At 31.8% G+C, this 15,898-nt stretch overlaps 1 protein-coding gene across 1 annotated transcript; it reads right to left on the bottom strand.

The window, feature by feature from the left end:
- Nucleotides 1–1,372: 1,372 nt before the first annotated feature.
- LOC108980729 (putative receptor-like protein kinase At3g47110) lies at nucleotides 1,373–9,149 on the bottom strand. The gene is made up of 6 exons (XM_035692802.1): nucleotides 8,717–9,149; nucleotides 8,294–8,644; nucleotides 8,069–8,212; nucleotides 2,805–4,790; nucleotides 2,290–2,659; nucleotides 1,373–2,135 (listed from the first exon to the last, which is right to left on the bottom strand). The coding sequence occupies exons 1-5, from the start codon at nucleotides 9,147–9,149 to the stop codon at nucleotides 2,307–2,309; spliced, it is 3,267 nt and encodes a 1,088-aa protein (XP_035548695.1). The 3' UTR covers nucleotides 1,373–2,135; nucleotides 2,290–2,306.
- Between the last annotated feature and the right edge of the window lie 6,749 nt (nucleotides 9,150–15,898).

The raw sequence follows: 15,898 nt of genomic DNA, 5'->3' as shown, positions 1-15,898 counted from the left end.
AGATTAGACATCAAATCCGTAATTGTTTGATCCCTCTAATTTTGAAGCAACTAAGAATTGATGATTTGCTGCGTCAAAAATTATTAGATCTTAGGAAGAATGCTCGACAAAATTAAATGCAACCGCTTGTGCTTGTGTTGTTTAGCGTCATCGATCTCTCTAATTCTTAAGGCTGCTACTAGATTAAACCTTTAACGCTTGTCGTAGGTTGTTTGGTAGTTAAGGTTAATTAGATCACTTGTTTTCTAATTAATTGTGACTAAGGAGAGATAGAAAAATAATTCCAACAATGAATATTCAAAGTACGAATTAATATATACTTGCATTGATGATCAGTTGTAAAATTTCGCTGTGGATGTTGACTTAGACCAAGGTTTATTCTTTTGATTGATTTCGATAATTTAATTTGAATTGTTCCTTAGTTGGTCTTCTTAAAATTGTTTTCGTTATACTCAAACCCCCCCCAATCCTTGTTCACGTAGCATAAAACTAAGCTAAATACTCTTCGTGAGAACGATCCTTACTTGCACTACTATATGTATTTTTAGGAGCATAGGTTTTATTTTTGGTTGCCTGCGATAACACCACTAATCTAGTTTATTTGATTTTCAAACATAAACATATGACAATGCAAATGAACATATCTTGAAGAAATGCCAATTGTAAACTTGTGACAAAGTCGAACGGACTTCTAGTCTCCATGGTAACTGACTTCTAATCATGGACCCTAAACTGATGGATAATATGCTTTCTAGTTTCCATTTCAATGGAACCATGTCAATTTAATTTCAATTGGCTCTTGTATTTGTTGCCACAGAGATCGATCTCATTGGCCTGAGTACGGCAAAAGAACCCGAAAACTAGCTAGAGACTTGCTGGAAGGAATATCAGTGAGCTTGGGATTAGGAGACGGATATATGGAAAATGCCATGAATTTGGAATCAGGTTTACAGATCCAAATTTTTTACATCTTTTGTGAAATAGAGAAAATACAACTAACCTGCATAAATCACATCATTCACATTCGCATAAGTATTTTAATTTTTTTTCCAGTGAATAAAAGAAAGCTTAGGTTGAGGTTCTCTGCCATTTGATCAAATTCTTGTATAGTAGACATAAATCTGGCAAAGTAATTGCTTCCTTAGACTGACTGCTCTTTTGCATGATATAATAATGATGATTTTGAAAAGACTTGGGTAGAAAATGGCAAGAATTCATGCTGCTCTGTACTTTTTTTTATGGGAAACTAACTGCATTTATTCATCAGAGAAAAGTTACATCCATGACTGGATACATACAGAAAAATTCTTAGATCACAAGCCAACTACTGTGTTTGGAGCTCGAACTAGTACACAAATTCCTTTGAGGCTGGTATATCTATAGTGCAATTAAAATAAGTACAAAGAGATAGCACTCTGCCTAAAATAGAGACTCATACCCCACCCTCCATAGGATAAAATGACTTACCCTCTACGGACAAAACGTCCAAGAGACGATCTCTTTTTTATTTTATTTTTTAACTAAGCAAAATGAAACAACAATGAAAGCAAAAAGATAGATGTAAAAAAGACGACTTACAATTTAAATCTACTCCGATAGACTTCGAAATTAGTCATAAAAATCATATTTGAATAATCAGATGGTGGGAGGTGCCGAAAAACTGTAGATCCACCTTTTCAGCTTTGAAGAAAACAAAATAAATTAAGAAGAGAAGAGAAAAGATGGAAGGAGAAGGAGAGGAGAAGGGATGGAGATAAAAGGGAAAGAGAAAGGAGAAGGAGGAGTCGGCCTCCTCCTCTAGCGATTTGGAGGATTTCTAAGGGAGTGTATATCTATAGTGCAATGAAAATAAGTACAAAGAAGCATGTACAGAAAAAGCCTACCAATTTTCAAGTAACTACATGTACAGAAAAAGGTATGATTTCATATATACTTGAAACCACCCTGACCCTTCCCTAATTGTATTAATTAAGCATGTCTACAGACAATGACATATACGAACGTCACAAGTACGAAAAAAAAACTCTTCTCCCCTTATGCCACAAGAGTGGAAACAATGATTTTGTTTGCCTCCATTGCTTTGAATATGATTTCAAAACCCATTGGATGCTAATGATATTAACTCCAATCATCGGCTACAACATATGTAAACTTCTAACTTCTATTAGCTAGTAAGTTCCATGACAAACTAATTACCATAAAAAAGTCTCATTTTAGGAGAGTCCCAATTTACTGTAAATATTACCATAGGGAAAGCCATAAACATGAAATCAATAGCTATAAACTAACCTTATTCTCTCACATGATTAGCGTCCACTAATATCTTTGAGAAACTTCAATTTGATCTTGTTGAGTGTAGCTAAAACATTTTCTATACCAATCCTCTGTTCAGGCGAGTTGGCACAACAACGCAAAGCCAATCCCATGGTGGATAGCAAACACTCCTCCATTGCAGCATAATCATTTTCATTGCTTAACAAACTGGAGTCAACAACTTCAAGTACAGAAAGGGCTAATGATTCTTGTACCAAACACTTCAAGCTCATTTCTCCAGTAAACATATCATTTGTGGGCTTCTTTCTTGTGAAAGTTTCCATCAATAAAATGCCATAACTATACACATCTCCCCTTGTAGAAACAAGTCCTTCAGATCCATACTCTATGCATATGTTACAACTTATTGTGAGAAAATATAATTATATGGTACTAAAATGAAAAGGGTCAATATAATACCAAAAGAGAACAATATTATGTGTTTATATGAGAGTATGTACTAGAATGGTAAACATGGAACTTAACCTCACCTGGTGCCATATATCCAATTGTAGCGAGAGTCATTGTTTGTGTTAGAGAAACTCCATCACCAAGGAGTTTGGCGATGCCAAAATCAGCAACATGTCCAACCATGTCTTCATCTAATAAGACATTGGCAGGCTTCAGATCACAATGAACAATAGGTGTTGCATAACCAAGATGAAGGTATTCTACTGCTGTTGCCACATCAATCATTATATTTAGCCTTTGTAACATATTCAGGCAACAGTTTTCGGAGTACAACCACATATCTAGGTTCCCATTAGGCATGTATTCTAATACCAAGGCTTTGAAGTCCATGTTACAACAAGCAGTAATGATTTTGACAAGATTCCGGTGACGAATATTGCGTAATACCTCACATTCTTTGTGAAAGCTTTTGAATGCCCCCTCCACTTGCAAATTTAAAACTTTTATAGCAACAATTGTACCTTCTAAGAGTGTTCCTTTGTAAACAAACCCAAAACTCCCTTCTCCAAGTAAGTTATTTGCACTGAACCCCTCTGTTGCTTGAATAAGTTCTTGATGTGAAATTCTCCTCCATGTTGCTAAAGGCATTGAATTTGTGTCATGTGACAATTTAGCATTCCTCTTATGGCGTCTTATTGAGAAAAATATGAGACACACTCCAAGTACCATTAACCCCACTACCATTGACACATATTTCAGTATTTGCATTCCTACGGCCTTTTTTCCTTTGCATGGGGGTACTTGCATTCGAGCCTCACCACAAAGTCCATTGTTTGACATGAATGATGTAGCTGAGAAGTGTACAAATTGTCCTCTTGAAGGAATTTCTCCTTGTAGTTTATTGAATGACAAATTTAGATGTTTCAAGAATGAGAGTTTTTCTAATGACTTGGGAATCTCTCCATATATGTTATTGTAGGAAAGATCTAAAACCTCTAAGCTTATCAATTCACCAATAGATGTAGGAATTGAGCCATCTAGTTGATTGACTGCCAAAGATAGATTGACAATACTTTTTAGCCCACCAATTGTATCCGGGATACAACCTGTTATTTGGTTTTTTGACAAATCTAATGTTCTCAAGACATTCATATTCCCAATATCTAAAGATAGAGGGCCATTAAGAAAATTCGATGATAAGTTAACCAACAAGAGATCTGTAAGCCTCCACAAGCTCGAATGAATTGAAGAAGTTAATTGGTTGAAACCCAAGTCAAGATTTCTTAATGAAGTCATGTTATCTATGCATGCAGGAATGTGTCCATAAAGCTCATTACTGCTTAAACTTAGTGTATCCAAGCTTCCTAAATGGCAAAGCTTATATGGGATTGAACATTTTAGTCTGTTACCATAAAGAAACAAACCTTGGAGCTTGTGCAATCTTCCAATTGTAGTTGGAACAGGTCCTCCCAGTTCATTGTGGGATAGGGTCAAAGCAATCAAGCTACTTAAATTGCCAATCTCTTCTGGAATGTTGCCCTTAATATTGCAGTCATGTAAGTGAAGTATTTGAAGAGAGGTTGAGAGGTTCCCAACTGAATTGGGAAGGACGTCATTCAAGTGATTGTTGGACAAAATTAAAAATTTGAGATTTTTGCAGCTTGACAAAGAAGAGAAAATGCTCCTCAGTTCTGAATACGAAATTGTCAACTTATTTGATCTGAGATTTAGAATCTCGAGGAACCTTAAATAACCAATTGCTTCTGGAATTGAGCCAGAGAAAGAGTTTGAATCCAAATCTAGAATGAAGAGCATTGAAGCATTAACAATAAAGTTTGGAATCGTTCCACTTATTTCATTATCACCAAGAGAAAGGAACCCAAGATTTGGAAGAAAAAGGCCCATATTTGATGGAAGGTCACCTGAGAGATTATTTGATAACATCGAAACTTTTTGTAAAGTTGAGATATTGAAGATCTCATACGGGATCGGCCCAGAAAAATAGTTTGTTTCAATACTGAATAGCTCTAGGTTTTGCAGACTTCCAACTTGACTCGGTATTGCACCTGCACAAGTATGTCATGAATAATAATTTGTATATATGTTTATTAAGAAAGGTGCATATAGTAAATCATACCAGTTAGCTGCACAACATTCCTATACAAAAAACTAAGATGTCAACTAATATAGTTGACCATAACAGCCAAAGATAAGAACAAAGATTTATGTTACATTTGGATAGTGAGGTATTCTGTAAATAGTAATGAAAAAGTAATAATAAAATATTGAATGGTAGTGAATAGTATTAAAAGGTAATGATAAAATAATGAATAGTACTGGTGAGGTATTCTCAGAATACATGAGAATACCTTGACATCCAAACTAAGCCTGTCAATAGGTTTGGTTCTAATTTCAACCATGTTCAAACTCATTAATCAACCATTATATATATTTTATTTGTTCTTAAATAAAATAATACCGTTTAATTTAAATTTATTTTCCTAAGTCTTTGTGTTATGAGTTAGAGATGATGATGGCTAAATTTTGATGGGGAAACCAATCTCAGGGAAATAAAATTCATTGGGTGAGTTGGAAGAAACTTTGCACTTCAAGGTATAGAGGAGGCATGGGTTTTAAAGATTTAAGATTATTTAATTTGGCTCTCCTAGCCAAACAAGGATGGAGAGTTCTAAAGAATGAGGGTTCTCTCCTTCACAGAATCTATAAAGCCAGGTATTTCCCTAATACCTGCTTATTTGAAGCAAAAGTTGGCCTTAATTCATCCTATATTTGGAAGGGGATTTGGGAAGCTGTTCAAGGGTTGGCAAGGGGTTGTAGGTGGAGAGTGGGCAACGAAAAATCAATAAGAGTCTTTAAAGATCCATGGGTTCCCGATTCTAATTTGTTGGAAATTCATCAAGTTGATAATGAGATTGACGAGAACTTAAGAGTTCAAACTCTAATTGATAAAAACACAGGTTGGTGGAAGGTTCAAGAACTAAGAGCTCTTTTCAATCCAAATGTGGTGCAACAGATCCTGAAAATGAATGTTTCTATAAGTTCAGATGATGCTTTGTTTGGGTTCATGAGAAAATGGTGTTTATTTTGTTAGGAGTGCTTATAGAGTGCTATAGCAAGGTCAAGAACAGGAAGGCAGCCAGCATTCTAGAGAAAGTAGTCAAACATGGTTTTGGAAGTGTTTGTGGAGTGTGAAGTTACCGAAAAAAATGAAGATATTTGCATAGAAAGCATGTCAAGAATGGCTACCCACTTATCAGAACTTGAAGAAGAGACGTGCGTTGGAGGATGACCAGTGTGGGGTTTGTGCTCGAATAAGTGAAGATGTTGCTCATGCACTATTTTATTGTGTAGATGTGAGGAAGGTATGGATGGATTATTGTCCTCTTCTGGGTAATGTGGATTGTGAACTTTCTTTTTGGGAATTGGCAAACTTAGCTCGAGAAAGAGGTGTAGAGGAGTTGTTGTCCAGGTTTATAGCAATTGCTTAGGCGATTTGGTATAGAAGAAATATATTTATCTATGAGCATGTCTCTTTGCATTTTAGCCTCGTTTACTTTCAGAAAACATCTCATCTCATCTCATCTCATCTAATTATTATAATTTCCTCAACTTCCAATACAAAATAAAATAAACAATTCAACTTTTTCACATCTCAAAATAAAAATAATATTAAAAAATATATTCTAACAATATTTTATTCAACTTTTTAACTTTAATCTCAACTCATCTCTAAAAACAAGCAAGCCTTAATGTAGTAGTGAATAATGCTCTTTCTATACAGCATGAGTTCAAGCAGTTACAAGTATTTGATGTCTCTAATAAAAAGATAAACAGTGTTGTATCTTTGAATCCTCTTCCTATTGGTTTTTTGAAATTGAATGTTGATAGGGCTATTTTTTGCGATAGAAATTCTGCTGGGGTTGGGGTAATTCTGAGAGACCATAATCGGGATGTCATAGTGGCTTGTAGTAAGTCTGAAAGAGAAGTATCATCTGTAGAATTTATTGAGGCTACAGCTTTGTTAAGGGGAATATTACAATTATGTGCTCAATGGGTAGTTCCAAAAGTGTTGCTAGAAACAAATTATTTGATACTTGTTCATGTTTTGAATGATATATCTGAGTTTCTAACAGATTTTGATTTTATTCTACAAAATATTCGAAGACTCATGATGGGTTTTCAAGAAGCAAAAGTAGTGTATGTTAACCGATTGGGTAATATGGCTGCTCATCAATTGACAAGACATGCATGAGAAGTTGATGATGTTGTGATATGGTGGGATTATTGTCCTTCATTTATAAGTCAAGCTATTTGGCTATTTGTAAGGATTCTATTTGATTTCAATGAATGTTTCATGTTTAACAAAAAAATTAAATTAAATTAAACCGTTTCGTTTTATCATTTTCGCTCTGATCTTCTCTCTCCGTCCCATGTCTCTCTCTCGTCTCTTGTCCCAGAGCGCCAAACCAGCTGGAACTAGTCCTACCGGTTCTCTAGCTCTTCCCTAGTCCTATCGGTAGGTTCAGTTTTCAGCCCTGCTAATTAGATATGTTTCCATGATTCTAAATATACGAGGAAATAATACGTTCTTGGATCGATTTAATATTTATCCTTGGATATTTCCATAGATTTTTCCTCAAACAATGTCGGTCGGTCTTCATGGATTCTTCGTCTGATTTTGATCTTGTACATTAATACACGTACACAGGGATTTTACTATATTGGGGACATGAACAATAACAAGCTTGTGAATCTCTATTAAATTTTTATTTTAAATTTTATTATATATATCTCTCTACTTCTAATTAATGACCAAAAATTCCACTTTAATTTTCGGGTCATGGTGAAACAAAGTCATTCCACTGTCAACTACTAGTTATTGATTTCATGCGCAATTAATGGATAAAAGTATGATCCTCGATTATTAAAAAAAATGCCCAATTTCTTAATGAAAAATAAGAAAGAATGATGTTCAGAAAGGAGCATTAATGAGGATTATTTATCCTCTATATACATTTTATTTTCCTAGACTACAGTAAATTAATCTTCCATGCACATATATATGTTGTGGAAAACTATTTTTGTGCTTTCAATTGAAAAATTACTTAATCAGATATGATCATCTATAAATCATGCATACCATGTATATTTCGCTAAAACAAGATTAAGGTTACGTTTAGATAGTGAGGTGATATCAGATATTATGTGAATATAAATAAAATAATAATAATAAAATATTGAATAATAGTGAATAGTAGTAAAAAATATGTGAAAAATAAAGATAAAAGAATGAATAGTAATAAAATATTCTCAGAATACGTACTTTCAAACTTGTTCTCGGCAAGATTTAAGAACGTAAGCATAGTTAAATTCCCTATTTCTGGAGGTAGTCTTCCTGTGAAATTATTCTTCCACATATCTAAAATTTCCAGCTGAGTACACTTCAGCAACGAGGATGGAATTGTACCTGTGAAACATTTAAGATCCAGAAATTAATTTTGGAGTTTGCAAATTACCAACAAAAGAATATAAACCTAAACATATGTACCTTCAAAGTTGTTTTCATAAAGGAATAATGATCCAAGCATGGTTAAGTTCCCTATTTTTGGGAGTACACTAGAGAAATGGTTACGTGAGACAGAAAGAAATTGTAAGTTGGGAAGCTGATCAAACATATACGTCGGTAGTCCACCAGATAACTCATTATCACCGAGGTGAATGTATTGTAGTAGTGAAGACGCATTGAAGAAAATGGAGGTTATTGGACCTGAAAGCTTATTCGAGAGGAGGACAATTTGTTTCAAGGTAGGCATCTTGAACATAGAGGATGGTATGGAGCCTGAAAGCTGGTTATATGCAAGATTAATCCGCTGCAATGATGATATGTTAGATAGAGACTGTGGAATACTACCTTCGAAATTGTTACCACAAAGAAACAATGTTTGAAGTTTATTTAGCAAACCCATCCATGGTGGGATTTCTCCGCTGAATTCATTATAACTCAAGTCTAGGAATTGCAACCGATAAAGACGAGACAACTCATTTGGCAATGAACCATGAAAACTGTTGTTGCCTATGCTTAGACTAACCAGGAACGAAAGATTTCCAATGTGCGGAGGAATGGTACCTACAAGGTCCATGTAGGAAAGGTTTAAAGCTTTGACTCGGAGATGTTTAGAACCACAGGAAACACCGACCCAAGTGCAAATAGGAGTGTTGGAGGACCAGTTGCTTATGAAAACATGGTGAGGATCCTTAGAAGAAACGTGGGCTTTCAATGCAAGAAGAGCAGATTTATCGGTGGTAATGTTTAGAATTTCTGCATTAGCAAATCTAAATAGGTAAGATTGTAGCAAAAGCAGCGTCAGAGAAAGGAGGAAGAGGAAAGAAGTTGGGTTCGCCATGAGTAATAGCGTATATATTGGTTGAGGTATTGGAAGTATATATATAGTAGTGTTGTTACAGTGAGATCAGGATCGAAGAACAAGGGAGATGTCACAGCTTGTATTTGAAGAGATTCCATCGTCCTGAAATTACGATTAGGAGAGAAAAGTGGGTCCAGAAAAAGAAATCAGTTCGAGCCCACGGCCATGAGTCATGACGTTTAATTTACTTCTTCCACGTCTTGTACGTGTTTGTTGAATAATAGACTCTGCAATGCCATTAGCTTAAGGCCTATTTACGAATTAATAGTTCGAACTCTATTCGGATAAATTCAAACTTGTTCATTTATTAAACGTAATTTAAACTGATAAAACTTGGTATTCATCGATATTTTATTGAATTTTTCCATCTTTAAAAAAATGATAACATCTTTATTCATATTTAAAAATCTAAAGAAAAAATAATATTATATATATATATATTCAGTGATATATACAGATATGTAACAATTTTATATGTAGAAAGACGAGACTAGTTCCGTAGTTCATGATCAAAACTTTATAAAAAGTTAAAAATAGTTTAATTATTACAAGTATCATATTTTTATATAGAATTATTTTATTCTCAAACTAGTAGATCACAACATTTATATCACTTAAGGAACTGCTAGAGCCACCAAAAGGTGTATCGAGAGTTTCAACTGATAAGTGAATTTTGCACTTATTTATTTTGTGTGTATTTTTTTAAGTATTTTTTAAATCAAATTATATTATGTAAATATTTTATTACGTGTGTTCTACAAACCGGCTTAATATTTGAATTTTTCTTTTATATATAGTAGACCTAACCAATTAATTAAATGGTGTAGTTAGTTAATAATACAAATTGGAAAAATATATATAATTTCAATAATGACATTTATTTCTTCTAAAAATGAATAAATCAACTAAAACTTGATGAATAAATTCAAAACTCGTTTAAAAAATAATTTAAGAATATATGAAATAAAACTCAATAATAAACCAACTTAACTAACTTGATAACATCTCAAGCTGCACCAATATAAAATATTTCACATCGTTAAATGACAAAATAGTTGAGGGCTTTGGAATTTTCCCATAAAGATTACTGTAATGGGACAGATCCAAGAAATGCAAGCTCAATAATTTGTGAGATGATGTTTGGAATAAGGCCAGCCTTGCAAGCGGTCACTCACTAATGATAATGACAGAAAATCCGAGTCCTGGAGGATCCATCCATCACTACCAAATATCATAACTTTTGAAGCTGAAAAGTCTACAATTAGGTCATGTTTGTTTTTATCTATAAAAAGATATGAAGTGAGGTAAAAATTAAAAATTAAATTAAATATTATTAAAATTTATATTTTTTAATATTATTTTTATTTTAGAATTTAAAAAAATTAAATTATTTATTTTATTTTATATAAAAATTTAAAATAATTATAATAATTAAATTAGATAAGATGAAAAATTTTATAAAAATAAATAAGACTTTTGTCGAAGAGTTGAATGACAAATTATCAAGTTAAAACTTAAATCTAATAGGCCCTTATAAAAAGTTGGAAGGCTTAGAAAAACACTTTACTTTTTAGGTGGGGTTTGGATAAAGAGGTTTCAATTATTACGATTCATTTTATTTTATTATTATAATTTTTTTAAATTTTTATATAAAATAAATAAATAATTTAATTTTTTAAATTTTAAAATAATAATATTAAAAATAATATACTACACGAAGTGGATAAACTAAAGCGGAGGGCAAATAGGTTCTTTGCCCAATAGCAGGGTCACCATCGTACAAACATGCAGTTTTCAACAAACAAGACAGTTAACTTGACTTAAGGTTGCCGTGCACCATTTAAGGGGTTAGAAAATCTAGATATTCCACTCAAAATCAGCCACAATATTCAGAAATGTTTTATAAATTAGAGACTATGTAAAATAACAAAAATAAATTTAAAAGAGAAAATTCGGTGTTGAGGTACGTTGTAATAGACGCTTTCCTTAGAATAGATTTTGCCGCCTCCAGTATTAAACATGCACTAGGCTTCTTGATAGTCTACTCCTAAGATACAACAACGTCGGTTCCCGTTAATCTCCTCGTCGGTGCACACAAAAGGAGATCCTCGAACCCGATATAAAATAGTCAAAATCCAAAGAAAGAAAGACAAAGAGAATGAGGAGGTATTTCTCTAAGTTTTGTAGAGAATTTAGAGTTAATGAATTTATGAGTGGAGTTTCCTATTTATAAAGAATGAAAGGGCACATGTGAAAAGTCACAACTTATTTAAATGAAATGGTACATGTGAAAAATCACATCACATAAATGAAATAGTATTTGTGAAATGTCACAACTTAAATGAATGAACACTTTTGAGAAGTCACAACTTCTCAAATATTAGAGAATACATTAAAAAGGTTTCTAATTCACCAAGGGACACAACTATTTGTTTAGTTGGGAATCGGTTAAGGTTCATATCCCTAAAAAGTATACATTGGTTCAAGTATCAAAACACAAAATCTAGATAACCGAACTGATATATTGAACAATGATAATGGTTCACATTATTTTTACTTTACATCAAATATTTTAAACATTTCTAATATGAAAAACTAACAGTAAATGTATAAATCAACTAAAACAAGATGAATAAATTCAAAACTCATTTAAAAAATAATTTAAGAATATATGAAATAAAACTCAATAATAAACCAACTTTACTAACTCGATAACATCTCAAGCTGCACAAACATAAAATATTTCACATCGTTAAATGACAAAATAGTTGAGGGCTTTGGAATTTTCCCATAAAGATTACTGTAATGGGACAGGTCCAAGAAATGCAAGCTCAATAATTTGTGAGATGATGTTTGGAATAAGGCCAGCCTTGCAAGCGGTTACTCACTAATGACAATGACAGAAAATCCGAGCCCTGGAGGATCCATCCATCACTACCAAATATCATAACTTTTGAAGCTGAAAAGTCTACAATTAGGTCATGTTTGTTTTTATCTATAAAAAGATACGAGGTGAGGTAAAAATTAAAAATTAAATTAAATATTATTAAAATTTATATTTTTTATTATTAGTTTTGTTTTAAAATTTAAAAAAGTTAAATTATTTATTTTATTTTATATAAAAATTTAAAATAATTATAATAATTAAATTAGATAAGATGAAAAATTTTAAAAATAAACAAGACTTTTGTCGAAGAGTTGAATGACAAATTATCAAGTTAAAACTTAAATCCAATAGGCCCTTATAAAAAGTTGGAAGGCTTAGAAAAACACTTTACTTTTTAGGTGGGGTTTGGATAAAGAGGTTTCAATTATTACGATTAATTTTATTTAATTATTATAATTTTTTAAATTTTTATATAAAATATAATAAATAATTTAAATTTTTTAAATTTTAAAATAATAATATTAAAAATAATATACTACACGAAGTGGATAAACTCAAGCCGAGGGCCAATAGGTTCTTTGCCCAATAGCAGGGTCACCATCGTACAAACATGCAGTTTTCAACGAACAAGACAGTTAACTTGACTTAAGGTTGCCGTGCACCATTTAAGGGGTTAGAAAATGTAGATATTCCACTCAAAATCAATCACAACTTTTAATTAATGGGCATGTCTTTTGCATAGACCAGAGGTCTTAAAATCAAGGATATTGGAGTAAATGTATAAATCAACTAAAACTTGATGAATAAATTCAAAATTCGCTTAAAAAAATTATTTAAGAATATATGAAATAAAACTCAATAATAAACCAACTTAACTAACTCGATAACATCTCAAGCTGCACCAATATAAAATTCACATTGTTAAATGACAAAATAGTTTAGGGCTTTGAGGGGTGTAATTGGTCTGATTTGATCTGGTTTTAGACAAAATTTAAGACCGAATCGATATGTATCGGTTTTACATTTTCAATAAGCAATTCATTTTCAATAAGCGATCAGTTGCCCCCTAAACCGGTACTTCCAATTTTACCAGTTTCGATCCGTTTTAATAGTATATTATAGTATATAATATTATAGTGATAATATATTATAGTATAATATATATTATAATTGTATTATAGAATATAGTGATATATTAAATTTTAAAATATAGTGATATATTATAATATATAATATAGTGATATATTATAATATATAGTGATATAGTATTAATATAACTATTAATACAATAGACTATAGTGATATAAGATTTTAAAATTTAATATTATATTAATTAGTAATTTATCATATAATAAAAAACTATTTTCAATATAATTATATATGATATATAAAAATTATATACAATATAAAAAATTATAATATATATATGAACCAGTCCGGTTCGGTCCAATCCGATTTTAGAAAAGGAAAAATTGGAGCCGGACCGATTTTGACTAGTTTTAAGAAAAATAAAATCGATACCGGATCAAACCAAACTCGGTACCAGACCAAACCTACTGGTTCAGTACGGTCCGGTCTGATTTACCGGTTCACTAGTTTGTTTTACACCCCTAAGTGCAATTAAAAACTTGATCAGTGCAAAACTGCAAATACACTATATCATTGTTTTATAGTAAATTAATGAGAATAGTATCGTTCTCAGGGATTGGTAACTTACTTTTGACAAATACCGAAATTTTATTAATCTCGACTTTATTTAGAAAAGTCACTAAGATTTTTGTAATTAAAAATTAAAATAAAATTAATTCAAAGAAAATACTTAAAAGAAAAGAAAGATATTATTCAAAAATTAAATCAATGAGAAACAAAACTTCTAGGAAATCGATTTCATCTAATTCCTCACTATGCTTTACTCATCTAATTAATTAAATTTAATTCTCTCTGTTTGTTAGCAAATGTCCACAAACATCCAAAAGCCTCTTTCGACAGTCAATTAGAAATTATTCTTGTTCATCATTTTATACAAGAGTATGCAAATTAATAAAGCAAGAAAGCAATAAGACCAATGATTTTAATACTACATAGGTTCATATAAGTCTTTCGATCTCTATATTTACCTATGCCAAAATATCTAAGATCTATCCTATAATTCTCTCTTTCGACAGCAAATCACAAGATCAAAATCATCTAATTAATGGCCAATTAATTAGAAGCAATAAGCTCAGAATAAATCAGACAAACATAGAAGAGAATTACTTCAAATTAATATAGAAAAGCAAGCATAGTTCGAAACTAGATTATATCATTTTTCTAGAGTAAAGAAAATTTAGTTCATGCTAAAAATGAAATTTAACATAAACGAATTTACCATAATATTTCTGAGAGAAGAATAGAAGAAAATGAATACTGAAAATGCTCATCATAGTCTGCAGTGTCGTCCCTCGCAAGCCGCAGCGTCTAAAAGGAAAAACTCCAAAGAAATGTTCCTCTCAAAAAACTCTTCAATTTCGTGCTAATGTTATGCTTAAATAGGGTAGGAAAGAAACCCTAGTGTTTTCATATTCCCGCATACAAAATCGCCTAAATTTTAGGACTCAAATTGGTAGCCACGTATACGCTTAAGGAGTTCGAATTTGGAAAACCTTATTAGAGACAACTTTGTAGCCATTTAAGATAGATTTCCAACACATCAAGAATCACATCAATCCGATATTGGAACGTAAAGTTATGATTAAAATACTAAAGCATGTACATGCTGTCTGCTAGCGCGTTTTGCACTCTGATCCGAATTACTCCATCATTATCATTATTTGAAGAGTCCTACACTCATTGAAAGTTCTTAGGTTGTTCCAACGTCTTGCCCACTTGAAAGTCCTTTGAACTCAAATGAGTTTGGACTTGCTCTTTTATAAACTCTGAAATTAAACATAAAAATCTGCTCAGGAGTATCTCAAAGTAAATAGAAACTCAATTCAAGAATACACATTAATTTCAATGATTTCTATTAACATTTTAGCATTTTAGTCTAATAATATGATATTTAGACTAAATTTTAAAGTTAAGAAGGGATAAAATATAAGAAATTATGCAAGTCATCAAACACCCCCAAACTTACAACTTTGTTTGTCCTTAAACAAAAAAATAAATAAAAATAAAAGACCACTATAGACTATCAACTTGACCCCACAGAGAAGTTTCATCACTCACCAAGCCATGATCTGAGTTTTGATTTCATCACTAGTATCTTACTCTTTTAACTTCAAAGATAGATAGAAAATCAATAAAAAAATTTAGTAATTTGTCAAGCAAAAGTTAAGCATTTACTTCAACCTAAAGTTAAGACCTTGAGTGTTTGTGTGATATAGTCAACTTAGCTCCAAAACACCTACAAACTCAGATAAAAGTAGAACAACTGAAACCAGAAGAACTCTCTCCAAACTTAACCCCATAAGTCCAATTTTCAGAAATGTTCTCCGCTAATGTAGTCAAACCAAAATTAGAGATCAAAAGGTCTTCAATTAGATTGTAATGACAAGACACAGGGTGAGGGTTAAGAATGAAATGGATATGGAAAATCAAAGTAAATTGGAAAAATACTTGGTGGAAAGAACAATAAAGAGATATCCACATAATTCAAATCATAACTCTTTCTTGACTATATGCTCATACTTGTGATTTTATTGTTGCTGTAATCAATGAAGTAATACCAACTACACATTCAACAAAATCTGAAGGGATTTGCACTCCCTTCAATGAATTTTCTCCTTTTTTTTTTTTTCATTCAACATTCTTCTTTTTTCATTCAGCCACCTCAATTCTTGTAGCCTTTTCAAATCTTCAA

Source organism: Juglans regia, chromosome 8, assembly GCF_001411555.2.
Source record: "Juglans regia cultivar Chandler chromosome 8, Walnut 2.0, whole genome shotgun sequence".
Classification (NCBI taxonomy): domain Eukaryota; kingdom Viridiplantae; phylum Streptophyta; class Magnoliopsida; order Fagales; family Juglandaceae; genus Juglans; species Juglans regia.
This window is presented reverse-complemented; position numbering and strand designations above follow the sequence as displayed.